This window comes from Podarcis liolepis (genome assembly GCF_965112155.1).
Source record: "Podarcis liolepis genome assembly, chromosome: 1".
NCBI classification, from domain to species: Eukaryota; Metazoa; Chordata; class Lepidosauria; order Squamata; family Lacertidae; genus Podarcis; species Podarcis liolepis.
In genome coordinates, this window is record NC_139554.1 from 100,375,059 (window position 1) to 100,402,030 (window position 26,972).

Consider the following 26,972-nt stretch of genomic DNA (forward strand, 5'->3'; position numbering starts at 1 on the left):
GCAAGAAAGCACAGCAAAACAGAGAGAGGTCATTACACTGGAAAAAGATGCCTTTAAAAATAAAATTATACATAGCACAACCTTCAGTTTCAGCATTTTAGGCCCCTTTTTGCTTTCAGAAAACTTGCAAGACAACATGTGGGAAAGGCATTTTATTGGTAGCACTATGCCAGAATACAGCTTGTAGCCAGAAATACTCTAGTTGGCAATTGAGTAGCATGATGGCCCTAATGTGTTCTGCAAGCAAGACTGGAGTGCAGCAACACTGTCTCTACCTGTGATTCCCAACAACTGGCTTTCAGCGCATAGCTGTCAACGTTTCCCTTTTTTTAAGGGAAATTCCCTTATTCCGAATAGGATTCTTCGCAAGAAAAGGGAAAAGTTGACAGCTATGTTTCAGAGGCATGCTGCCTCCAATTAGGGTTGTATTTAACTCACTTAGACAAGAGCTGTTGAAATTAATGGAATTAAGTTAGCCAAATACATTGATTTTAATGTGTCTACTCTGTGTATAAGTTGGATACAACTGATATGCTTGAGGGGAGAGTTCTATATTTCCTGCAGTAGGAGTGGAGCAATTGTGCATTAATAGTGGAAAAAATTGCCTGCATGAAAAGCCCCCAAATAAACAAGAGCTCTATTTTTAATAGCTTTTACTTTATGATATATTCTGTATATTGCTTTTTTCAACCTGAGAACAATAAAGAAAAAGTAACATGGAGTATCAGTAGAAAACTGACCATGTCAAAGAGCAGCTGATGCCTGCAATAAAGTTTGATAAATATCCTATTTATTTACAATTCTACAGACTCTCCCACTTACGTTTTGTGCTTCTTTTTTGTCCTTTATTGAATTAAGGGCATCTGACTATAAACAAGGTTATGGTTACTTAATGATTCACTTTCTCCAGTTCTGTTTCATCACGTAGCTCGTGATTTTAGGGGTTTCTCCATGCCTCATATCAAGAAAATTATTCGGCTTTAACAATATCAGCTTTCAGGAATTTCTGAATGTTAAGCCTCAGTCAAACTCTGGAAAGCCCTTGTTTTCCGAAATACCCTGAAAACATAGGAAAACTGCACCTAAATTAATTGTAACAACTTTCTAAATAAAGAATTTTATCAATCAATCAGCCAGTCAATATTATTTTATTTTAATATGATAGTTTATTTATCATTCAATTATCAATCAATATTATTGGTTTGGGTGGGGGAAGCTAATCTAAGTTGAACATTTATATGAGCATGGCTGGTTTTTACAATTAAATGGAAATCCTAGTATGGGAACAGTGAATTACCTTCTTTTTTACTCAAGCTTCTATCCTTTCCTCCATCACACAAGTCATCCAAAACCATCTGAATTGGTACCACTAAATATCAGGGGTGCTACCCCCATGTCATTCAGAACCTGGGTGGGTAACCCTTGAAGAAACCCACACTAAGTGAACTAATGACACTTCCATGGTTGAGCTCTCCTTGGAAAATGTTGCACTCCCAGCTTTTTGATAATTATGAATAGTTTTCTGAAACACTGTGGCAAGCACAAAGCCTTTTATATACTGGTTTAACTATGGTAAATTCTGAGAGATACTAGATTAGATTATCCTTGAAATGCCTTCCAGTCCCAAGAGGCTCCAGGGTCTCAAATGTGTCAGAAATGAAATAGTCAGTTCTTTGGAGCTTTCTGTTTGAACTGCTCAAAATGGATGAACTCAATAATCAAAGGTAGTACAAATATTAATAAAGACATGAGACAATGTGAAGGGGAGTGTTGCTGCTGAATTACATAGTAGAGGAATCACTGCCTCACTGACCACATGCACAGAAACTAATTGTGAGGACCGAAAGAACTACATTTCTAAGGACTCAATGTTGAAGCCCTTAGTCAGGAAAAATTCCCATTAAACTTTAGTGAGAGAAAGATTTAGTTCCCTATCAGCAGCTACTGAGATTTGCTACATGAGCAGAATTGTTCCTCACTGGTAATTTTGGGAGAAGTTCTCTGCGAGTTGTCAGCCATTCACTGAATGCTGAAGTTCCCTTCAGCTGCATGACACCATTATTTCCACTGGTATTTCAAGCAGTTTTAAAATCCAATGTCTGAAACTTGATACCCGTACCAAGCCTAAACACATCTGGTTGATTTGAGGCCACAAATAGCTCTGGAATGTCTTTGACACCTTCCATAACTGCCATACTTAAAAGCTTCATTCCAAAATAGAGCTGACCCCCCCTCCAAAAAAAGCTTGTCAGCCCGATAGGACTGGGCAAAACCTAGAAATGTATGACACAATATTTAAAATATAAGTTTCATAACTGCACCAACTTATGCAGGCGAGCGTGTCACTTGTCACTGGTGATGTCATGAACACCAGCCAACTGATTCTAGGGAATGGCTCTGGGGTATGGTGTGAAGACACACAGGGTGACCACTTTGTTGAAGCTAAGCAGGTCCGAGTTTGGTTAGTTTCTGGATGGACAAGCACCTGGGAACCACCTTGGGGTCCATGAGAGAAGAAAGGTGGAATTGAAATGCACAAAGCCAAACCAAAATTACACTAGGTGGTGCCTTTTAAAAAAAAAGCCACACCTTTTTACCTTTATATTATCTGTTTTGTGATTGCTTTTTTTGCAATTGCTGTTTTTTATAACTGCTTTGAATGTTGTGCTTCAAATGGTTGTTAACCTGCCTTCAGACTTTAGGGTGAAGAGCAGGTAATTACAGTAACTAAATTAACAGTTCTGCTTCTTCAGCATGCCTGATGTTTACATACTGGGCATTATGTAGTCACAGGGGCCGCCGTGCCTTATGTCTTAACACAAACCGCACAACCTAAGTATATTGTGGTTTTTGGTACATAGAGCGCATCATTTTGGCCTGCACACAGTCTGGGAGTCTGCCTGTGCATGCTCTCCTATGCAGACAAGGGTGGACTTTCAGTGGGCAGGGAGAATGGCATTGGCAGGCATAATCACAACCCTTTCCCATGATTCCCCCATGCATGTCTGCACAGGGGTTCAAACTACTGGTAGGCCTAGAAAAATCCCAGCCTATGCTGTTTCCAGCAGCATAAATTCATGCCAAGGTGGTCATGACATCCCCTGGCATGCAGTTGGAATGTGCAGGCTTTGGCATTCCAACACAAACCACCCCTAAACGTGGACTCGTGGCGGAAGGCCAAAGCCCAAGTCTGGGCTAAATCCAGTCTGTGTTGGCCGTTTCACGTGCCTGGCTCACCCACTGCAGCAAGCCGGCTTAGGCACTGGCTTTCTCCCCCAACTGCTATGAGCTGAGATTAATAATAAGAATAGATAGCACAGCATGGAACTAGGAGAAGGGAGATCATGAGAAGGAAAACACAAGCCATATTGTAAACTGCAGGGCAAAGTCTACATCCAAATGGGGTTTTTTTTGGGTATTAAAAAACTGGTCTTAAAGTCGCACTTCAATAGCTGGCAAAACTCAAAAGTGCCCACTTCTGAGCCATAGGTGGACAAAGTCATTTGAGTAGGAAACAAAGAATGTGGCATTGCTTGCATAATTTAGCTGTGGTGTTTTGCAAATGTGCATGGCAGTTACCAGGATTGCTCAGTGCTCCAGGACATACCTATGTGCAAGAGGGAGACTGGTGTGCAAGTATACATGAAGGGAGTTGGAATGCTATCATATCCCTGGAATATACTCTTTCTCCAGTATTTTGGTAACGATAAGCATTCCAAACACTTCACAGGTATTCACAAGAATTACAATGACCCTGTAAGGTTGGCACTTATGACCCCCACGCTTCAGATGTGGGATTGAGAACTGAGATTTACAAGTAGTGACTAGCCAGCAGCCAGCTGACGTGTTTGGGGTTGAGGTACAGTTTGAACTTTCCCCCAGTCATTATGTAGTTTTATTATTGAGTTGCAGAACCCTAGCTGTATATGAGGTCCTTTTGGGGAAGAGCAAACAGATACTGTGCTCCTGCTGCTGTCAATGTAATGCAGTGGGGTTTTTAAAGCTATATTCAATCTTTGTGTTTGTTTTCTTTTAAAAAAATAAAAATTGTTTAAATATCTGTAAACTGCAATTTGGACCAAATCTGAGCCACTTAAAACATAGACTTTTAAAACATTTTTGTTTCCTTTTTTAAGTTGTTAGCCACCTTGGGCAGGGTGGGTATTGTGACTGAAACACAGGGTTAAGATTAACTTTGAATTTAATTAAATCAAAACTTGATTCCTTGCACTGTGGTCTACTTTCAAATGGCAAGTGTCCCAGTTCACCTCAAATGTTTCAGTCAGTATCTGTTGCTTGGCAATGCAGTGAGAGTGATTCTTTGAAAGCCACTGATGCACTCAGATCAAAGTTGCAGGTAACTTGTTTGATTCCCTCTTCTTGTTTTTGATTTGCTAAACAGCAAGGCTGAAGAAGAGTTCTAATGTTATTTCAGCTGCTCCTCATAAACTTTGTTAAAGGTATAGCACTACTATCACACGATCAGGGAGCTCACATGAAGCAGATAGTCCCAAATCTCTATTCCATGTGAACTTTATGCCAGCTGCACTCATCCTCTGGGAAAGCACAATGCACGATTATCTCAGTTTTGTTGAAAAGGCAGCTGAGAATCCTTGGGCATGTGATAAGAACAGTGACTTTTATCCACATAAAAGTCATAACATGAGCAGGAAAATCAGTCATGTTAACTGACCTCAGGTGGACTCCCTCAGATGAAAGAGAGAGAAAAGGGGGGAGGGAAACCATGTCACATTTTAGAGGAAAATAAGGGGTTGTATTCAAGCAGTTGGGTTCCTCTGCTCATGAGAGACTTTTTTTCCTCCACTAAGACTTCTGTTAATGGAAAGGAAAAGGAAGACAGTTTTCATAAATTCCTCCCTTTATCCTGCAGCCCCCACCCCCTGTGCCACCTTCAGTGCTGCTGTGGTCCCCCAACTTTCTTGAGCAGATGGGGGGATTAGTTAACAGCCACCTTCTTCCCCTTCTACTTACAAAAAAACCCAACTCCACAGGTTTAGAAATCCTTCCACAAGCAAAGGGACACCATTGGATACCACCCCCACCCCTAATACTATAATAAACTATAGGAAAACACTCCTAATTACTTTGCAAGCATATGGTGGTAAATGCCAGATGACTAGATGCTAGAGAACAGGATCTGACAAGGCAAAGAATAAAGAATGCCTCCAATGGCAACTGTGTTCATAACAGAAAGGGAATCAGACAAGAACTGAAAAATATCTCAGAAAGTATGGGATTCCTTTGCTCTCAAGACAGTTATTCAGGCATAGTTTGATCAGGTCAATGATGTGATAATAGCCACAGAAAGATGGCATTGCAAAGGTCATCCATGTCATTCTCTCCTGTACCTGAAATACAGCTTCTTGCAAAGCCCTCCCTTGACATCCCTATCCAGCCTCCGCTTGAAAACAGATAAAACAGAGCAGGGTGTTTTGCTTTATTACTGAAATGACTTAAACATACAAAGCTATAGATTGTGATATTATTTCAGTGTTTTTTTAAAAAAATGATTGAACCCCCTATGAAGGTAGATAGATAGGTTCTTCAAAAGTTTAGTGCCTGGTGCCTTTACTTTTCTTCGTGAACAAGCCACAAAGAGATTTAGAGCCCAGTCCTAACCCGCAGATCAGCACTACTGGAGAGAATTCGGATTAGCTGGAGGTGTTCCTGCACTGGGCTCACTGCTGGGTGGAGGGGAAAGGGCTTTGCCACAGAAACCCCCACTGTGCCCATCAGGACAGCAGGCAGTTGAGAAGCTTCTGTTCTGGGGTGAGGGCAGAGAAGGGCTGGACAGGAATCTGCTGGAGCCTAAGTCAATCCATTTGCAGGAGACATGCCCAGTGTGGGCTCCTGGGCTGTGCCAGTCTAGAGCTGGTGCAACAAAAAATAAAAATAAATAAATAAATCTCCCTCCACCTACTGGTCTGGCTAGCAGGAGCTGGCAGGGCTGCAGATGCAGCAGAGGATTTCGGCGCTCTACGCCCCCTCTGACCCCTCTTCAGATTGCTTTGTTATTTGTTGTTTATTTATTTTTTTCTTATATTTCAAACCAGCATGTATTCTTTAATGGCAAAAAAATGCATGCTCAGTTTTGGCTTCAATTTGCTGTTTAGCCTCTAAATTTGTCCCAGCCTTATGAAGTGATTCTGTGCTTTTATCTCCCTGCATCTCCCCCTCCCCCTTTTTAGGCCACTGAATAGAATCCAGCCCTGATCTCATTGGCTGATTTGACAATTCCGTCTCATTGATGGAGAGATGCCTTTGAAATGACCCTGGGTGAGATTAACATGTGAAATTATTTATGAGTTATGTAAGACAACTTAAACGATGATTAAAATACATACATGGTTCTTCACTACAAGTATACAGCAACGTCACATGGTCTACAACAGAGCAAAGCTTTAAATTGTCCTGATGTTTTCGTCAGGAGGCCTGGTATTGATTCTGTTAACAAATCTTCTCATTCTCCTTCTTTATCCCCTTTCTAAAACTCATTATTTGATAGAGTAAAGGTTGTTTCATTGTTGTATTACGATCGGAAAAGCACCAATGGGGGTGATATATAAATACAATTAATTATTATTATATGTTTAAAGATATCTTACACAAATATTTGTGTGTGTGTGTGTGTGTGTGTGTGTGTATTTGCACTGTGCTTTTATCCCACATCCTGACTCTCTTAGGATTTGCAATGAAAAATAATTATATCTAATCATTTTATACACACCCACACACCCAAAGGTTTACAATTTCATTGCTACATATAAAAAACATGTAACAGCCCAAAGATACAGGCTTTTTGGGCTTAGATATGGGCAAACCATGTGTTTTGAAAAGCGATAAATTTTGTTATTCCAGTGATATAACAGTAAGTAGGTTTGGGGACTGAGGAGTGTGTTTGCAAAGAAATTCCAGACTTGGAAGGTACATAAGGAATCATCTGGCAGCGGTTTGATTTTTTAAAGGCAGCTGATTGAAGCCACTTAGGGGTTTGGATGTTAGAAGTAGTCCCGGTGGAGCCTGGATTAATGGGCAGAGTGTAGTGAGGCGGTCAAAGGTGCGTTATAAATGCAATTTGGCGTAATTGCAAATACCACACTTGCTCTGTTGTTACAAAGAAGAAAGACTTCCATTTCTAGTGCAAATTTCATGAGCTTTGAATTTACTCCAAGAAACTGCATATTATTTAAGTATAAAAAGTAATCCTCGTATCTGAGTCTAGTGATAGAAAATTATCTATAAACAGCATGTAATTTTTTTATGAATCAAGCTCTAAATAAGGAAAACTTGTGAGCTAGGAATTCAGAAGAGCAGCAAAAGAGGGCTGATTTGCTGCTAAAGCTCGAGAACAATATTTAGTTTACCGAATCAATCTGGAAACAAAAGTAGTGCTTGCCTCAGCATAAAAGCTACAAAAATTATATATAAAAAGAAGTCTTAATAAAACATGCAGTTGGAAAGAAAAGAAGAATTAAAGGGAGGACGCCACCATGAAAGCTCTCGTCGTTTCTTGTGAATGATGAAATGGAGCATATCATTAACCAAGGTAACAAGGCCACAGGACTCCTAAGCATGCCTATGAAAATATTAATTTGTCCAATATGCAAAAATTCCTGCATATCTTTACTGCGGGGTGTGGGTGTGAATTTGTGCCAAAGGAATTTGCTGTGGAAAACTAAAAATGAAATGTCCACTGGGTGTTGGGAACACCACACATAGGAATCTTTTGTCACCACTAGTTTTTTTTTAAGTGGAGAATGAATGGTCACTCCATGCCACCAACTTGCTGTCACCATGCTTCCTCCTCTTTCTCAACCCCTTCCTTAACCGTCTTCTGAGCACAGCTGCCTGGAAGCTCCCAGAGTTGATATAAGGACAACTGTTTAGAAAGATGCAGGGTGAAAGGGTTTGGGGGAAAGTGTGTAGCAGTCGGACCAAGACTGCTATGAACTTTTCCCCAAACCCTTTCTCCCGCCATCTTTCTAAGGAGATTGTCCGTATATCAACTCTGTGAGTTAAGCTAGGCTAAAAAATAAATTAATTAATTAATAAATGACTGGTCCAAGCCACCCAGTGAGCTTTATGGCAAAGCAGAGATTGGAACCCAGATCCATCACCAAATCCTACGGTCCAAACCCAATATTATATCCACATCGCCACACTGGTTCATGCTATACGGTTTAGTCACTCCACGTTCTCATATGGCAAAAAGGAATCAATTCAGGAGATCAAACAAGGAGTCATTGTAAGCTGCTGGTTGCTTAAATTTCCAATTTTAGGTTGCTGGCATCCAACGTGTTACTAATCTGGGTAGCAGAGTTAATAAAAAATATTTTAGTCTAGTAACTTTCAAATAATTATTTGAAAGACAGTGTTTTACATCTAAGCACTTCTGTTTGGCCTCTAAGGGTTACTATTCAGTGATAGGCTGTAGGAGATTTAAGCAGTCTCCTGGTCACTACCAATGGCCCACTACCAATGGCCCTTATCAAACGGGAGTCTTCGAGAATTAAAATCTTTTGCCCTGACAGAAATCAGAATTAACTACCAAACCTAACTTCTGTTTCGTTTTCCCCAGTGGTGGTCATCCAACAGGTAGCATAAGGACTTTGAAATGCTGCTGGCCTTTCAATAATTTTTCCTAGCTCATTTGGCCACATACTACTGATACTACTGGCATAAGACTATGACAGAATGGGCTTTTTTGCAGGAAGCATCTCAGATGGTTGGATACAGTACACAGGGCTTAGATTTTCTGTTACAGTATATCTAACATGTGCATTCCAAACTCCTTTTAAGAATGACAAGAACAGCAGCAGCAGCAACAACATGGCTTCACTTTTCTAAAGTAGAGTAATCCAAGTCAGAAAACTTGTGCCAAAAAAGTGGGCTTGAGACCTCAGTGTAGTCAGGAACCAAGGAGAGGTAAATCACTTTAAAATCACAGGGGAATATGAAGAGCACAGGTAAATAGAAGTGTATGGCATGAGCTAGTCAACTGGGCCACTGCATAAGTATTAGCTTCACTGCATTGTGTGAAAGCTGTATATGATATAACTGGTTATAAGGCGACAGCATCAGACCATTCCAGAACAGCTGACCTACCAAGAAGAAGAAAAGTGTGGACTGCATCTTCAGACAGATCAACACTTTGGCTTATAAATCTATGCCCATTATTTGTGCTACTCTAGAAAGACAGGATAAGCACTAACTGTCCCCAAAAAGATGAGGAAGGGATAATGATTCAGGCACTGAAAGCAAAGGTTAATTGCAGTTCAGAGAGTCTTGCCCCGAACACAGAGTGAAATTTCTCATATATATTAATAGACGAGACAGCCATTCCATCGCTCTGGCTTTTTCCATAACTTTATCAGTTTAATTTGCAATTCACTTAACATTTACAAAAGAGGCCAAAGAAGAAGAAGGAAAAGAAGGAAAAGAAAAAGGCAAATGGCCTTTACATTTTCTTGAAGTAAACTTTAGCTGCGTAAATATGCAAGACAGGTAGTGGAATAAGAAGGGCAGGCTTGTGTTAGTTTGCAAGTGTTCCCCCTTAACTTACCACTACTGTGCTGCTGTTCCACCAAATTAGATTAAGGTCACAATACTATAAACACTTGCCTAAGGGTAGGTCCCATTTAATTCAGCTGAACTGAGTAGACATGCATAGGATTGCATTCGTAATCTGATTAAATGACCTTTTACTACTCTGACTAAAGTTAGGATAAAACTATATCCTGATGTTTCCTGCTATATGAAGACTGCTTTTGCTGAAGTTCACAAAACAAACATGTGTCAGAGATGAAGGAAACTTAAATCCAAATCTCTTAACTCCAGGACTAGGCAGTTCTATTGTGGGAGCGATTCTTCTCTTCAAACACTTTTATTTGTGCTAAAACTTGAGGCAGAATCTCACAGAGATATAAAATAGATAATTGTCAGGAGGAAAGGAGTATTACAGCATTTCACATAAAGTCTTCCTTGCTTGTTTAAAAACAAAGCATATTATCTGCTTTTTTGCAAATCAAGGTGCCTGGCTTGTCAAATTTCCAGCCTTTCAATTGTCAGCCTATGACTGTGGAGCTTATGGACCACCGACTTTACGGGATTCAAACATATGTCCAGATCCCAGTATATGAGAAGTCCAGCTCTAACATAAGAGGTTTACGGTAGTGGTGTAGCAAACCATAATATTTGCAGATGGCTGCAAAAAAATCATTCAGGAGAGGAAAGGTGCAGGGATGTAAGCCTGCAAAGCTTTCCCCCCTCTTCAACCAACCAAACAATTGCATCTGAGTAATGCAATGTAAGGAATACGCACACCAATGAACCAAACAAGCTGGTGGTCCAAAATGCTACTTTATTTCCCCGTACCCCTATTCCCACGAGTATTTTAACTTCCTTTTTATTTTCTGCATAGGATTTGGCTTAAAGAGGCAAGGAAAGAGTACTAATGTTGTGGAAGACCTTTTATTCCTCAGTTTCAAAAGACTCAAGTGAAAGATTTTGTGCCTTTTAAAAGACACAGCAATCAAATGGGAGTAAACAGTGTTGTTTTAATACAATATGTTTTGGATCTTTCTTCATTATTCTTGTTTAGGCTTAGTTAGGATTTTGAACTAGGCAATATTGAAAGATACAATAAATCACGGGTACAGTTAGGCCAACTCCACAATTTATGTGGCAATCATTATTCTCCATCAGTTAACTAGTGTTACAGTGCATGTCCCTCATACATGCTTTCCATGTTGGCAGACAATTTTATTATTATTATTTATTGAATTTATATAGTGCCCTAATACCCGGGGGGGGGGGGGTCTCAGTGTTGTTACTACATATAAACAAATAAAGAAACAAAATACAAGTGTAGAGCCACCCTTTGCCTCATTCCCCACACCACACCCCAAGTGTTAGGACATTGTCAGTTCAAAACACAGGTGACCAGGCTGTGACAAATTATATGCCCTTTTCATGATTCTGTCCTGTTTGGTGACTGACTGCTAATCAGCCGTTTGTCATACACACTTGCCTCTGTTGGTAAAAGTGTGCATGGCAATTATGGATGGAGGATTTAATCCATTGGGTAAGTGATGCAGGAAAGACCAGAAGCACCTGCCACTCATGAAGCAGGCTGCCCTGTATTCTGGAGTGTATTCACTATTACAAAGTGAAGGACTATTAGGGGAAGAGTTTTTAAAGGATTTGAAAAATTTATACACACACACAAACTTTGTTTATAAATTTGAAGTGAAAGCGAATTTCCCACATTTTGTAATGAATGTGATTTATAAATGCATAAAAAGCAAAGAGCATGCTGGAAGGCATAAAAGAAGATCTATTGAAATTTACCATTTAGTCTGCTTATTAAATAGAGGTGAATGATTCCCATTCCCACTATCCTTGTCACAGATCCAAGACTAGGAAAACAATTAAGAGATGAACTATTGTTAGGAACCATCTTACTGTTTGGGTTCATGCACATGTGTGTGTGAGCTAGACATGTGTACTGGAAGAGAAGACAACAAATACTTAAAAAGGGAAGGCAACAGTATTTGTGTTAAATTACCTATATAGAAAATGAGCTAGAGCTTGACTAGATGTGATTTTCCTAAAAGGAGATTCAAGTTTCAGTCTTTTTCAGGTACTTTTTCACCCTAAACTACTAATCTCTGGATAATTCTCCATGTCTAATATAAATTGCTTTTAATTTTTGTACTCTATAAGGTAATATGGGGCTCACTGAACTGTTTCTTCTTCTTTTATATAAAAAAACACAGGGCCCTTAAATTCTTGTCTTTCTGCTTACAGGCAGAAGTCCCCTGGACCAGTTCCCACATCATCAGACTCTGCAGAGTCGGAGCTTTGATCTTCAGGGGTTCTTCCCTTCAGCTCAGTAAGTGAGTGCCTTTCGATCTACCTTGCCAGTCCAAGGCAGTGCACCAGGAAAGAGGCCAGAAGGCAAAAAGATGCCCACCTGCACACCAGAGTGTTGGCTCTTTAAGGAGTGTAGCTTTCAAAGAAGAGGATCGAGCCTAAGCCTCCCTCCAGTGTTTGTTGCAAGATGTGAATGCCCTGTGGGCCCTTTGGAAGACTCCACCACCTGGGCACAATTTTGAAGGCAGATAACCTATTATTCTAAGAGGTTAATAATGCCCTCATCACTTTTTACAATGAGAAGAGCACTCTAAACTAAATGCAGATTTTAAGGTCTGCTTCTCGCAATATAGCCATCACAAGAATGCCATTTGAAACTGGCTTTGTGCAGCAACTACTCTGTTAAGGCAGTTTCAGGGTCAAAGTACAAGTAGATAAATAGGTACCACTCTGGTGGGAAGGTAAACAGTGTTTCCGTGCGCCGCTCTGGTTCGCCAGAAGCGGCTTAGTCATGCTGGCCACATGACCCGGAAGCTGTGCGGCCAATAAAGCGAGATGAGCACCGCAACCCCAGAGTCGGCCACGACTGGACCTAATGGTCAGGGATCCCTTTACCTTTTACCTTAATTGCAGCCATACTATGAAGAACAGACCTGAAGAAGAACTGTAGGAGGTAAGCTACCTTTCTTACAGTACACTATCATCTGACTGATAAAAAGATAACTTGTTAAGCGTGCAAGGAAGGTGTAGATAAGCTTCAGGCATTTCCAGACCAAAAATTCCGTGACGATGCTCCACTTCACTGTACAGATCATCAGTATGTACAGTATATACCGTACATACTGTACAAACTCAGGTTCACTCTTGGTTCAACTGGACTAGCACTTTCATGTGTATTAATTCTCATATATACATATTCAGAGAGGCAGCCCAAAAGGTAAGCTTTAATGTATTTTGATGAGGCCTATAAATAGCAATATAGGTGTTTAATCACAGGTGCAAGAGATTTAGCTATTGTTAGCCCCCACCCCCTTACATAGATGTTTATGGGCAGACTGTCTAACACGGGGTTTCCAAAACTTAGTCTCCAGCTGTTTTTGGACTACAACTCCCATCAACTTTTGCTAGCAGGACCAGTGGTCAGGGATGCCAGGAATTGTACAAACAAAAGAGTACAAATTTAACATGTGAAGAAGTGTGTGTGTGTGGGGGGGAGTCATATTGAACCAAACAAAGCACACAATTTCTTCCTTGTTGAATGCCTTAAGCATATGTTGCATCTTATGTTGCACAAGTGTACTCATTAAATATTATGAAAAGTACCACATGCAAGAAAGCTTGTCTCTACACGCCATAGCCATTCGTACCTGTGTGCTCATATTTGTGTCGCAGAAGGGAACTGCTTTTCTGGAATGTCTTGTCACATAAGTCACATGCGTACATGCCACTTTCTGTCTTCTTGATCTTCTTTCGGGACAGGCAGGAGTCGGAGTCTGTCATGTCATCAAGACCTGACATGTAATCCGGAGTTCCATCAAGCAATTCTCCCTGTGATGCAACCAAATGGTTTATGTAAAACATGTTTCCTTCCCTTGTTCTGTGATGTTATACAATATCCTGCGTTCCTATAGTATGTTAGTTACTATATTTAGTTTCATCCGTAACCAGGTAAGCACCCTGAGTTACAATAAGCAGCCTCATTGGCTCACACTCAACTTTTTATCCCATTAAGTCTTACGTGAGTAGTGCAAAACACATATGTCCAGAGCTGGCACCCAACAGAGTATGTTTAGGATGTCATGTGGAGTCTGAAAAATCATCTGATGACACGGGGCTGCCACGAAAACATATTCTCTCAATATCTGCTATAACATCTGTGGTGTCTTAATGTTGTTTGTTTTCTGCTGTCTCTGCACATCCCTGGCTGATGGGCTTGGGGAAGTGCGCAACATGGCGATGTCACAACACGGGGATAAATAATCATTACAAGGAGACATGGTGTCTTCGTTGTGGCAGATGCATTTGTACCTCCTGCCCTGTATCACTAAAAATATAGTTTCAGTCTCAATTGGCATGGGCACCCAAAGCATAACAGAAAAGGCAGAAGCTGGCAAAATTGTGACTGCATAAGCAATCTGAACCCTTTTACAGGCTATCATGTGCCCAGTCTCTCCCCATGCTGAGGGAGGGTATGAACTAATAGTGTGTAGTACTGATGGCTGCTCCTGAAATTCTGTTATGAAATGCTATATCTATGCAATGGAAGAGAACAGATGGCCAAATGGCCACTTATACCATTACCAAGTCAGGGAACATGACAACAACCAGAGTCAGCTCCACATAGTTCTTTGTGATTTCATCCCTGTGGAAAGCACTGGTGTGATCAGAATATGATGTAACCACTTTCCACAGGTCCACAGATGCCAGCGTGTTTTGACGGAACTCCTGCTCACATTACTTAATTTGTTCAAGTCATATCGAAATTTGTGCCAGCTTTCAGTTCCAGGAGGTCATCGTTGTCCTGCATGACCGAACCCATCACCCCCAAATTAAGGCTGCAATCCTATACATACTTACCTGGGAGTAAGTCTCATTGAACTCAATGGGACTTAATTCCTCAGCAGGCATGCACAAGATCGCACCACATAAGCACCCTTGGACATAACTGTGAGGGGCACAGGAAGTGCGAGTGCCGCATTCTTCCGTTTCATAATTCCCTCACCTTCACTTCTCAGAGATACACAAGCAAATTCAAGGATTCATGTTTTCTGAGGACAATGAGAGTGGAGGACATGGACATTCTGTTTTGAATGATACAGAGATGCAAGAAAACAGCACTTGTATTTCCTATCGTCCCCATATCCATAGCTGCTCTAAAATGTAGGGTATATCACTTAATAAACAACAAACATGCTATGGATGTGTGCACTCTGGCCTACAGCTTACCATGTGGAATCTGGCTAACAACATGGACAAGGTTGTACACAGAATTTGAAAGGAAGGCTTCGGTGACAAGACAGCAAGCAACTTTTGCTTTATAAATATTCTGAGGTTAAGTACTTTGACGTATAAGCTTTTGAGGTTAAAACAGCAGTATCTGAAGCTGCTCTAACATCTATTCAACTTTTAGGAGAATTCTGCAAAGTAACTGGAAGTTACAGAATGTCATAGTGTGTCGCAAACCTAAAATAAATGTGCAAACACAGCTTTATCTTTGTGTAAAATCCTGTATAGAGAACTTATTAACAAATAGCTCCACATACTCTGTAGGGTTGAAACTTGTATTTCTCGAACAGGCTCCCTCCTCCAATAGCCCTTCACACCATAAGCCACTTGGGAACAAGAGCAATATGAAACTAGTATGTGTGTCTACTGCTCAAGGAAAAGAAAGCAAGCTTATGGTAGTTTTTAGGGTTGTAGTCTTTGCAGAATTTGTAACTTGCAGTGCACTTCTGTGCATGTTTTATTGGAAATAAGCCTTGCTGAGTTCAATAGGACTTACTTCTTGGTCAGTATGCTTAAAATTCCAAAGTGCATTGTGTTCATAATAATAGGAGGTTGTAAAACAAAAACAAAACCCAAAAATAACACACACACAGTCACAAACCACTAGGTACAAGCAAAAATGACAGAGCTTTTCTTTCAAGATACCAGACTATAAGTGTTAGAAAGGCTTCAAAATGAAGTTTATATTTAGGCACAAAATATTATTATGCAATCCACTGAAATGTATGTCTCCCCTCTAAAGGCCTTGAGCTATATTTTTATATTTAATTTTGTAATTTGAAATAGGGAATATTAATAACACTTTTTATCAATGCTGTATCTATGTTAAAACAGCCTTCAGCATTAAGCAGTAATGAATGTGGATCAGTAAATTATTAAATTTCTTGATATTTATTTTGTCTTGATCCAAAGAGAGTGCAAACTTGCATGATAACGTACATTTCCATTTGCTATCAGACAGTTCAGTTTCTTAGACTAGGTTTTTACTAATTAATATTAGAGAAGATTAAATAGGCTTAAATACGTTTACAAAGAGGGCAGATGTACTGTAAATTGGAATAGTGGAACAGCTGTTATGGAGGTACCGTGCTATTTATGCTCCTATTGTGCTGAGAGGGATTACTGCCTGTAACATTAAACCATACCTGATTTTCACATTTGAAAATATAAAACATTTACTAGTTGGTAAAATTACTAATGGAACCTAATAGGTCATATGGGAATGTCCACAGATGTTTTAAAAAATCAACTATAATCAGTTAATCGCTGTCTGACAAACTGTAGATGTATTATATATACACAATTCCTACACACTACGCATGTTTCCTGTGGATAAAATCCTTTGCTATATTTAAGTGGACAGATGTCAATTTTTATTTTTTTATTTTTTTGAAGTTGGGAGAGTTCCTAAAAGTTTGAACTCACCTACATTGGGCCATAGCTCAAAGCACATGCCTTTAATGCAAAAGCTTCCAAGTTCAATCCCCGGCAACTCCAGTTTTTTAAAATAAGGATCTGGTAGCAGATGATGGGTAAAACCTCTGCCTAAAACCCTGGAAAGCCACCAACATTTAGAGTAAACCTTAATGGGCTTGGTGGGCCGATGGTTTGACTTAGTATAAGGCAGCTTCATAGGTCCACATCAGCCCAAAAGCGGACTGAGAGAACCTTTTATGAAGATAAAAACCAACAGACACTATATTTTTAGAGTCTTCTCAACAATAGTCCAAGGGATGGGCTGGAGAATGGATCGGTGAGGAAAATGGAACAGGTGAGATGAAAACAAGTCTGGCTTGGGGATCTTCATAATCCTTTTTATAGCTTTGTAAAGATTAGTTGGAACATATTATAAACAGCTTATGGCTGCATTATCATTTCCATGTGATTTCTGAGAATCTCTTAGGGTTACCATGGCAAGGAAACTACCTAAACCACAGTGTGCCAGTGCCAAAGAAGCCACAGGCTGGGGGACTCTCCCAGCGCTTCATGTATCTCATCGGTACTTATACTAGGATGGTCATGAATATGAATTGTATCAACAGCCTTTTCTTTAAGAGTACTAATCTTAACCTTTCTCAGGGTAAAGCAGAAGCATTTTCCCCTTGCATGGGGACTGTAGCTGATCGTATTCGCTTAGAGGTGAATGGGAGATGCTGACCCCTTGAAACTCATTTTATATTTTTATGGGCAGGTAATGAAATGGTAATGGGCAGGAAATGTTCAACTGCAGTTTGTCCACCTTGGCCATGTTTACATAGTTTCATTTCCTCACGTCTCCTTTTAAAATGGAATGTTTGAGCTGATTTACCCTTAGGGTGTTTTACGTCATGAAACAGTACATGGGAATGATGTATACAACTGTAACCTTCTGAAATAAGCAAGATATTTACCTGAAAACCTTGCTTCCGCTGGTACTTTCGCCTTTGCTGCATGTCAGCAAACGTAGCTGCTCCAGTTGGATAAGTATAGGCCATATGTGGTAGGAAGCTCATTTGATCTATTCCTGGGTATGGTCGTAGCCCAGGAATACTGGTCTGAACTGGTGGCATAAAAGTGGCTGGGGGAAATGCGCTCTGTGGCGGAAGTGTGGTGTACAAAGGTTTGGCACTAAAAGGGCTCATACCAAATAATGGATTAGTGCTTTTATCCAAACTATTTGAATTAGAAAATTCTTTCTTGATAAAAGTCAAGTTCAGGGGCTCATCTGAGGTTTCAGATGACGAAGAAACACTGTTGTGGTCTACGTTTACACTATTGGATTTTGTTTTGTTCTTTGTGGCTATAATACTTTTGGGTTCCTTCATTTGTTTTGGTAATGACAAGTCCAAAGGCTCAGCCTGAAGCTCCTCAGAGGAGAAACTGTTTGGAGTGTAAGAACTACTATGGGAGTTTTTAGAAGATGTAGAAGAAAGATTTAATGGAGAAGGAGTATTGCTCCTGGAGTGGTCCAATTTATCAACTGGTTTAATATTGGTAAAGTGAGTAGGTTTTGTTAGCCTGAGAGGGGTATCACAGTTAGTAACGCTATTATGAAGTTCAGCTATAGACGGTGATGTTATAGAGTCCACAGGCTTTATAGGGGATCTGGCTGACAAAGAGTCTTTAGTGGGAGTGTTGTTGGTGGCAGCCAGCACCACCTTGGCACTGTTCCTTTCCAGCGATGGTGACCTGGAAGTTGCGTACTGGTAGACTTTTCTTTGTTCGAACCATTCCTTCACAAATTCCTGAGGAAGGCCAACGGCAATGGAAATTTTCAGTAGTTCATCAGAGGTGGGTTCCATATTCATAGCAAAATATGCTTTAAGTACAGACATATGGTCCTTGTATGGATTGATGGGGCTAGTCATTCCTTTCTCAGAAAGTACTGATGACAGGAGGAGAGCTTGCTTATCGACAAACACTCCTGGTTTGCTAGGAGCCATGTTTTCATGAGGTTGGAGGACTGCCTTGATTTCTTCGTTCATCTTACACAGGTAACGTTCATGCTGATGAAGGGGAATGGGACCAGGAAAGCTTTCTTTACAGAACTGGCATGAAAATGGAGTAGGTATGTTATGGTTGTCTATCATTTTGTCTTCAGTTACCAGATCTATTAGGGTGCGTAGCTTTTCTTTCTTAATGTTGTTGAGCTGTCTCCTTGAGTCTGTAGTTAAACTCTGGAGACAAGCTTTGGCTTCATTGACCTTTTCTAATGTGTAGTCAATAATACTTTTAGTGGCACCATTATGACTGACTACTGGAAGACCCACAGGTGGAATACCAGGAGAAGTAACGCCTTGTTCCTCAGGTTGAGAACATGGGTCCTTCATGTGGTAACCTTTCAGCTTGGAGATTTCTTCAGCGCTGCAGTCCATTTTCTGCCTGGACACAGTGTTGTCCACAATCTGTAGGACTTTCTGCACCTCACTTAAATTGCTGCCTATTGCTGGGAATCCAAGTAAAGATGCATCCATCCCTACCCCTAAGTGCTGCATTGGACTTTGCGTGGAAGTATGAACTCCTATTGGGCTGGTTGCACCAAGTCTGCCATTCATGAAAGGATTAGCACCAGTGAACCCATGGGTTGCCATCAGAACTTTATATTCATTGAAATCTAGTGGTTCCGTTTTGATTTTCAGTAAGCCTGATTGCTCAGACATACTAGGTGGTTTTCCATTCTCCAGCTTGTTTCTCAGTTGTGTAATGGCTGAATTAGTAGGTGAAGAAGATACAGAATTAGGAGAAGAACCCGTCTTGATATTGTTTCTCATTCGACCATTTACAGAGATTAAGCCAATGCATTTCTTGCTGCTGATGTGTGAACTATACGAGCCAGAATGGGAGAAACGCTTCTTGCAGTTTGGACACTCATAGGGCTTTTCACCTGCAATTAATTTTTAAAAATTAATTTTTAATAACTCACAAATAGACCAGTTCTTTAGACCATTTACTGTGTCTGCACATTTCACTCCTTTCACTTTGCTGCATTTTTCTCCTTCCTTCCAAGTTATGTTTAGGCTTTTGTGACTGGAAACAATTCAAACTAGACAATCTACAATTAGCTGCATGCAAGATTCCTTCTCATTCTGTGATGCTCCCTAGCTCTTACTGATGGCTCACATTTTGTTGAAAGCTATAGATGTCTTTACAAGGGAAACAGGGAGTGTACTGTACTGTACTGTACTGTACTATGTAAAGGAATACAGCTGAAAACTTACATGTAATGCACAGGGTTTGCAGTATCTAAATTCAGATAGCAGAAGGATTTTGCCACGGCTTTTAATAAGGACCCAGGCAACATGCAGTTACAACAGTAGCATAATTTTGTGTGAATCGGTTGGCATAGTAAATGGGGGACAAATATGACCCAGTTCACATTTGAATGCAAATTTAATGCAAATATACACTATCCAAAACAATATGTTGAACAGAAACACAGCGACTCATTAAAATTTGCGCTTCTCCAAATTTTGCAATGCAGTTCTCTAGCAAAGCAATGTGTACAAAAATGCATATGGAAAGTGTGCGTAAAAATGCATATATTGGTGGAAATAACAAATACATTGTTTATGGGGGAATTACTGTAAAAAATGTGTACACTGAGAGAAATTCACACTAAAATGGTGGTGAATTTTCATCAGAACTTTTTTAAAAAAATCAAGTTTTAGAATAAATTATGGAAGCTCACTCATACTTGCTTATTAGCTTTTAATGGTTTAGTTCTAGAGGATCTACATGGATAATGGCCAGAGAACAGGAGACATGTATTTCTGGAAAGGGCATTGAAGCACACCGGTGTTGCTTCAGGCTCCCCATAGGTATCTGGTTGGTCACTCTGAGAACAGGATCCTGGACTAGGTGGGCAATTGGTCTGATCCAGCAGGGCTGTTCTTATGTTTTTTATTCCTCCTCTGCTCTCATTTCCAGCCTAAAGCAGTGCTTCAACCACTTTCTGAATCTGTGTATGCTTCAACCACTTTCTGAATCTGTGTACATATATTTTTAGGTTTTACCCTAAGGCGGGGGCAGATAATTTTAACTACGGTTTTGGTATCTGTGAATGAATTTTGGGCTCATGTGCTCCCATTCCCCCTGCTTCTGCTCTTTTGACTCCTGTTAAGGCTCTGTTTCCCTTCCTGTGTCCATAGCACAGTTAGCCATGATTGTCCAAATCAGGCAAGTTATGGTTTGTGCAAACCATACTTTGCCTCCAAAGCAGAATGGAAAACCATGGTTTGAACTGAGTTTCTGATTTAGGTTTGGTGAGCTTTCCCCATTCAGGTGACATGACAAAATATTGTTTACAATTGAACCAGGGAATGGGGAAAAATAAAAAATGAAGGTTAGGAGGAGGGAGTGTGCGAACCCATTGCTGTCTCTTCGCCGTTTCTTGCTACTTTGGAATGAGTCTACTTGAGTTCAGTAGCCACTAGTCTTTGAAGGATGTGAACTCTCCCCTCTCCTGTGATGGATAACCCTTGAGTCATGATCTGGATTGGCTACACAAAATATAAAGGCAGTTTTCCCACTCTCTGTCTCATGCTTGAATCTACCCCCCAATTCCTGGGCTTGAATTAAGTTAATTAACTTCTCAAATGGAACAAGACATCCCCCTCTCGTTCTTCCACATGTGCCCCCTGCCACCCCCAAATTTGCTCCAGGGGGGCTGGGGGAACTCACAGAACAGATTTAGTGGGTGAATGTGAAAGAGGAGGAGAGAAGAGGTGGTGTACATAAGCCCAAAGTTCACCGCAGCTAGTTATTATAGTGGGAAACTGTGGTTTGCTATTACAGCTGAGTTGAGCATTAAACATATTAAACTTCAGTTGGAGCATTAAACATAAGCTTAAATCCCTTCAGCTCAAATCAATGGAGTTTAGAAGTGCTTAACTTTGAGATTGTACCCAAGGTTTGCAAATGCTGATCTACTAAGCAAAAAACAAAGTTCACTGTGAGATTTTACATGCCTGCAGATTAGATAGCTTAAACATTAGAATTATTATATATAAGCAGAATATACTTTTTAAAAAAACTTATGAAGAGTATAATTACAGAAACTTATTCAGACTATTTTTTAGCTTTAAAATACTACTTTTTTAGTCTTCGGTATATTTGTCTTTGTTTCTGATTTGCCTTCGAATTTATTTGAATAAATCAAAGTCTTTGAATACTTGACCAGCATTAACAGCTTTACTCACAATGTCTGCATCAAAGGGTGAAGACTTTTAGTTGGAGGAGAACTCTAAATATTATTATTCAAATATTGACAAGTTCCAAATATAAGGCAAAGTGTTGCCCTATTTTCTCACTGTCATGTGTAACTGAATGACTTAATGCACTCAGCAGAGGCTATTTATTTCAACGAAGGGGATTGAATTAGGAACACAAAATTATATTTTTAATTGATGTGATAGCCGATGCAGACCAGAAAGGCAGGGTATAAATATTGTAAATGGATATATAAAGTGGCTTGTGTGTTCAGATTGGATGTGGACAACACAACTTCGAGGTCAGACAGGCCACTTCACACATTATGTGGCAACAATCTCATGTTGGCTATTAAGTGCATCTTTATTGGGAAGCTGTGGCCAATCTGAGATCTCTGGCAAAGATACCTGAATGTTTTGTTGCTTGTTGTGATATCCAGCTGTGATGGTATAGATGTCCACTCACACAACTGGGGAGGCGGGGAGTTAGAGGAAGAGGAAGTCTTGTTGCACAAACTTAATTCTGCTCACCTGACACTGGATTTTGCCGAATATTTTACAGGTACTTAAAAGTACAGTGTATGAAGAAGCTATGAAGCTCACCAAGTGTGATGCCATGTCACTATCTCTCAGCTCAACTTATCATGCAGGGTGCTTGGGAGGCTAAACCAGATGTCAGCAAACTTTTTCAGCAGGGGGCCGTTCCACTGTCCCTCAGACCTTGTGGGGGGCCAGACTACATTTTGGGGTAAAAATGAATGAATTCCTATGCCCCACAAATAACCCAGAGATGCATTCTACTCATGTAAAAACACACTATTCCCAGACCGTCCATGGGCCAGATTTAGAAGGCGATTGGGCCAGATCCGGCCCCAGGGCCTTAGTTTGCCTGCCCATGGGCTAAACAGTTGCAGTGAACTCCTTGGAGGAAGGATGAGATGCAAGTGTGATAAAATAATATGAATGAGGCAGCCATTCCAAGTAAGCAAGCTTAATTTGTTTATTGCTGCTGGATTGTGGGTGTTGGTCTTGTTCATGTTTAAGGTTCCTTGTTTTTGTTTTTTGGGGCAAGTGTATCACAAATAAGAAAACTTAAGAGCCAAATGGCTAGGAATTCCTAGAATTCCTCTGAGTAGAAATGGCTCCAGGAAAGCAATTTAGAACTTAATTAATTAATCAGGTAATACATTCTGCTATTTGGAAAATCTTCTATAGAAACTTGTGGTGCTGGTTTCTTATTTGTTTCTGAATAGCATGAAAAATGAGGATGAGTCAGAAATCATTTACAAAGTATCTTGGCGGCTCTAAACAAAAAGGTGAAGATACTAAGCTTTTTTTAAAAAAAAACAACAACCCCAAAACTCGGCTAATTAAACAAAATGCAAATGAGAACCCTGGCACCTCAGCTACTCACCACTGTGGATTCGCAGGTGTTCCTTCAGATGGTGCTTGTATTTGAAGGCCTTGCCACACTCTGTGCACTTGAACTTACGATTGCCTGCTCCTTGGGTCAGCATTTGGTGCTGGGAGAGTAAAGACACCAGCATGAATTTTATGCAAATAGATATCTGTATATGTAGAGGTATGAATTTGTCTCTCTCTCTCTGTGTGTATTACCAGCATGAATTTTATATACAAATATATCAATATCTATATGTGTGTATATCTGTGTGTGTGTGTGTGTGCGCACGCATGTGTGTGTAGAAAGAGAGAGAGAGAGAGAGAGAGGTTTCCTTTTAAGAAAAAAATTAATTAAAGCCATTTTGTATTTATCTGTCAGCCTAAAAGATCTGCATGCACATTTATTTGCCTCATCAGTGCTGCCATAAAAATCAAAATGTTGGCAGTAAACCTGAAGGAAATCTGAATTCACTCCGAGCATTTGCTTTGGAATTATTTCTTAAGTCTTTCATCGGCAGCACAATATATTAAGGCATGCAGTGCTGCAAGGAATGGATTTGTTAACTTTTTAAAGAAATTGAGGCTTTTAATATTCTTAGCTGATCATATTGTCAATTCGCAACTTGCAGCGTTTATTTTTTTTTAAATATATATTTGCAGTGCTTCTGAACCCTTTAGCATTGTGATGATAAGCAAGCTTTGTTTTATCAAATGCAAGAGGCGGTCACTGCTGGGAGGGAAAATCCTGATCAGAGAATTAAACTGGTTCTCCCCCCCCCTCTCCTTCAGAGCAATGCTAAGGAGCAGGGGCAAAAACAAGAAGGAAAAGTTGGCAGAAAGGACGAGTTAAAAAGCAGCATAAAGATAGGATCAAACACAGCTGACCTTTCTGAACAAGTGAGAAAAGTGCTGTGACTTTGAATTCTGATTTTAAAAAGGGGGAAGAAAAAAAAGCTGCAGTCATCCAGTCTGGATGTTCAAGGTAGGAGGTCAGCCTCCCCCCCCCCACTCCCCCTTTTCTCCCAAGCAGCAATGACACAAAAGCCTATTGCAGAAAAGACAGCACAGAAACGGTATGACAACTGCTAGGGTGTGCTGAATCTTCCCACATTCCTAGTGAGACAGATGGTGTTACATGGGACACAGGGAGGGTTGTTCAAACAGCAGCAACCTTCAAAGATCAAGCAGAGCCCAGCCCGCGGAGCGCCATTGAGGGACCAGTGCTCATATGTTGCTGAGTTGCATAAACAAACAGCAACAGCTGCTTTGTCTCCCCCCACAGCCCTCAGAGGACTACTATAAACTTTAGTTGTGCCACTGTTAATATGATACAATCATTTTAATTTACTAATTGTAAATGCCATGAGCAAATGAGGGGACTTTTCAACACCAAAGCTACCATTCGTAATGCGCCAGCACAATCACACTCTTGCATGTGAAATTTAAGGCAGTTATTCTGGATAAATATCCAGCCACACGCCCCCCCCTCCCCTCCCAGTAGTGTTTTGATAGTCAAAAGCAATAGGGAAGGAGAGGAAAAGCCACTCTTGCCTCCCATTTTGTCAGGAAGGGGGGAAAGTTACAGATTAACAACTCGCTTTGCTCTTTAAAATGAAATGTTATGATAAATCCTGTCAGAATTGTATTTTATCGATTACAGAGATCAAGTGAGAAACAGTGAACTAATTACCAAACTGCTTGATTAGAAGGTGAGCATGATACATGTTTGTTTAATTAAGCACGTCTTTTATTGAAAAAATGCCTGTCATGATAAATCTAAATCAGTATGACTTCTCATTCTTTAGAATAAAAACTATTGGTATCATTCTCATAGTAATGGGATGGAATGCAGTTTAAGATCTGCCATTTGGATTTCAATTGCAACACGTCATTATAGAAGTTTTAAGCAGGAATTCAAAAGACACATTCAATTTGATTAAATCTAATGCATCAAGGAATCATTTTGATTTACAGGAGATTTGCTGCTGGGATGTGTAGATTTCAGGAATAGTGTATTCCTAAAGTGATCACATGTTATTAGAACAGCCATAAAGCACACAGATACACGCAACAAGATTAACTAAAAAATATGAACCTATTCGTATGAACTGCATGAAAAACAGATACAGGGCTCCATAAAAAGTAACGAATGACAGAAAATAAGACTAGCAGATTCCTGAGATGTCTTTGAGATCCTATGTGGGGGGAAATGCAGTGCAAAACTAGGTGAAAAATGGAGATAAAATTGCTGAGATGTTTAATAATGTATAATTAAAATGCCACAATTTCATTCACATTTTGAGGAACATAAAAAAATGAAACTAAAGTCAAGTTAAAGTGCAAATAAAATTTCTAAATTAGAAATTAACACACTCATTCGATCGTGAACATAAGACTATTAAATCATATTAGAAGAGACCATCAAAAAATCATTTAGGCCTCAATTAAAGCTATTACCATTAAAAGATCTGCATCTTCAAAATGCCATGAAAAATTAATAATGATTGCCAATCAAAGCAATATCATTTCTCTAAGGGGTTATTATAGAAAGAAATCACTTAAAACAAGCCCCCCCACCTGATCTGTCCCTGGCTTGTGCGTCACCATATGCCGCTCGAGCTGGGTGCGGTAAGCGAATGTGTAGTTGCAAAGAGGGCAAGGGAAGTTCTCTTCGTTCTTCTCATGGCGGTACTTGATGTGCTCCTTCAGTGATGTCAAGCGCTTGTAGCCCCGGTCACAGTAGGGGCAGGTCAGCAGTTGGGCAAAAGCATCTGGAGTTCCAGGTGGCAGGTCTGTAGCCCAAGAGACGTGAGAGAAAGAAACAGGCCAAAAGGTCAGTAAATCAATGGCAGTTAATGGGCTTATTGCCCAGGATGGATTGACAAGAATCACTGCAATCTGCCTACAGTGGAATATCCGTGATATCTACCTTGCTTGCAAAACCACATCAATCACTTTTTACACGCTCAGGGCAAACTTGTATGAATCATAAGAAAATTAATTCAAAACTTTCGTCTGGCTTATTGTGAGACTACAATAGCTTGTGGGGGGGGAGGATGGGGCAGAAAATGTTGGGGTTCTTTTTTTTGCTCTGATTTATTGATGCTGTGCACTTAATTACTAGTCTGTTGTCTCCAAACACAACACCATCTAGTCCCATCTTCACGGATGCTTTTTCAATTACTTATTAAGGACTTAACAGAATCAGTTAGTAATCCTCAATTTGTCCTGTAAAAAAATTCAATCATTCCAAAACTAAAATTAGAGCAAGGACGCTGCTCCTTTAAAAACATAACCCTTAATTGTCCCTGCTATTTATTTCACCTACAGAAGAGTCTCAATTTGCTGACTAAAAAAGCAATCACAATATGCTGAAATTACAGTCCCATCTTTGCTCATGAAATTCCATGCTTCTGCAGCTGTTCTTCAATTTTAAGGTAAACACCCAGGCATGTAGTGCATTTATAATTGCAACAGCTGCAAGAGGTCAGAAGAGTGGCTAAAAATGAATTCCATCCTCACCATTTTCTTCTTGCCCATTGGCCTCTGGAGTGCCAAGACGAGACAGTTCCTCGGGGGCTTCCGGGTAAATAATGGCTGTATCACTGCGTTGTAGGTACTCCGCTATACTGACTGAGTGTCCATCTCCTTCATCCACTTTCCTCTTAGCAAAATATTCCTCAAAGTCCGACGTGCAATTTGCATTCTTAACTATAATAGAAAAGGGATGGGGGGGGGGAGAGAGAAATAGTTTTGTGAAGGATTTATATGTTTGTCTACACAGTGGTATTGAAGATGGTGTACATTTACTTTATGAGCCTAATCCTGTGGCTACCCATACTTCCACCTAGCTCATTTCTCCTGCCAATAAAATCACTGGCTGGTGATTTTGTAAGAGAATACATTTGGCAAAGTCACTGATGACACCATTCATTAATGAAAGATGGCAGAAGCCAATGCATGTCCTTTCCTCATAAAAAAGGG

At 40.1% G+C, this 26,972-nt stretch overlaps 1 protein-coding gene across 10 annotated transcripts in view; it reads right to left on the bottom strand.

Moving 5' to 3' along the window:
• Positions 1-26,972, bottom strand: part of ZEB2 (zinc finger E-box binding homeobox 2) — a 165,911-nt gene that overhangs the window by 2,063 nt on the left and 136,876 nt on the right. For 7 of the 10 annotated variants that reach the window (XM_083493346.1, XM_083493347.1, XM_083493348.1 and 4 more), the window contains 5 exons: positions 26,511-26,699; positions 25,566-25,780; positions 23,002-23,110; positions 17,292-19,264; positions 13,263-13,443 (listed from right to left, as the gene is read on the bottom strand). In XM_083493346.1, the coding sequence (XP_083349472.1) occupies positions 13,263-13,443; positions 17,292-19,264; positions 23,002-23,110; positions 25,566-25,780; positions 26,511-26,699 (2,667 nt within the window). The remainder of the gene's footprint in view (positions 1-13,262; positions 13,444-17,291; positions 19,265-23,001; positions 23,111-25,565; positions 25,781-26,510; positions 26,700-26,972) is intronic. The other 3 variants (XM_083493345.1, XM_083493353.1, XM_083493352.1) reach the window with 1 other exon arrangement.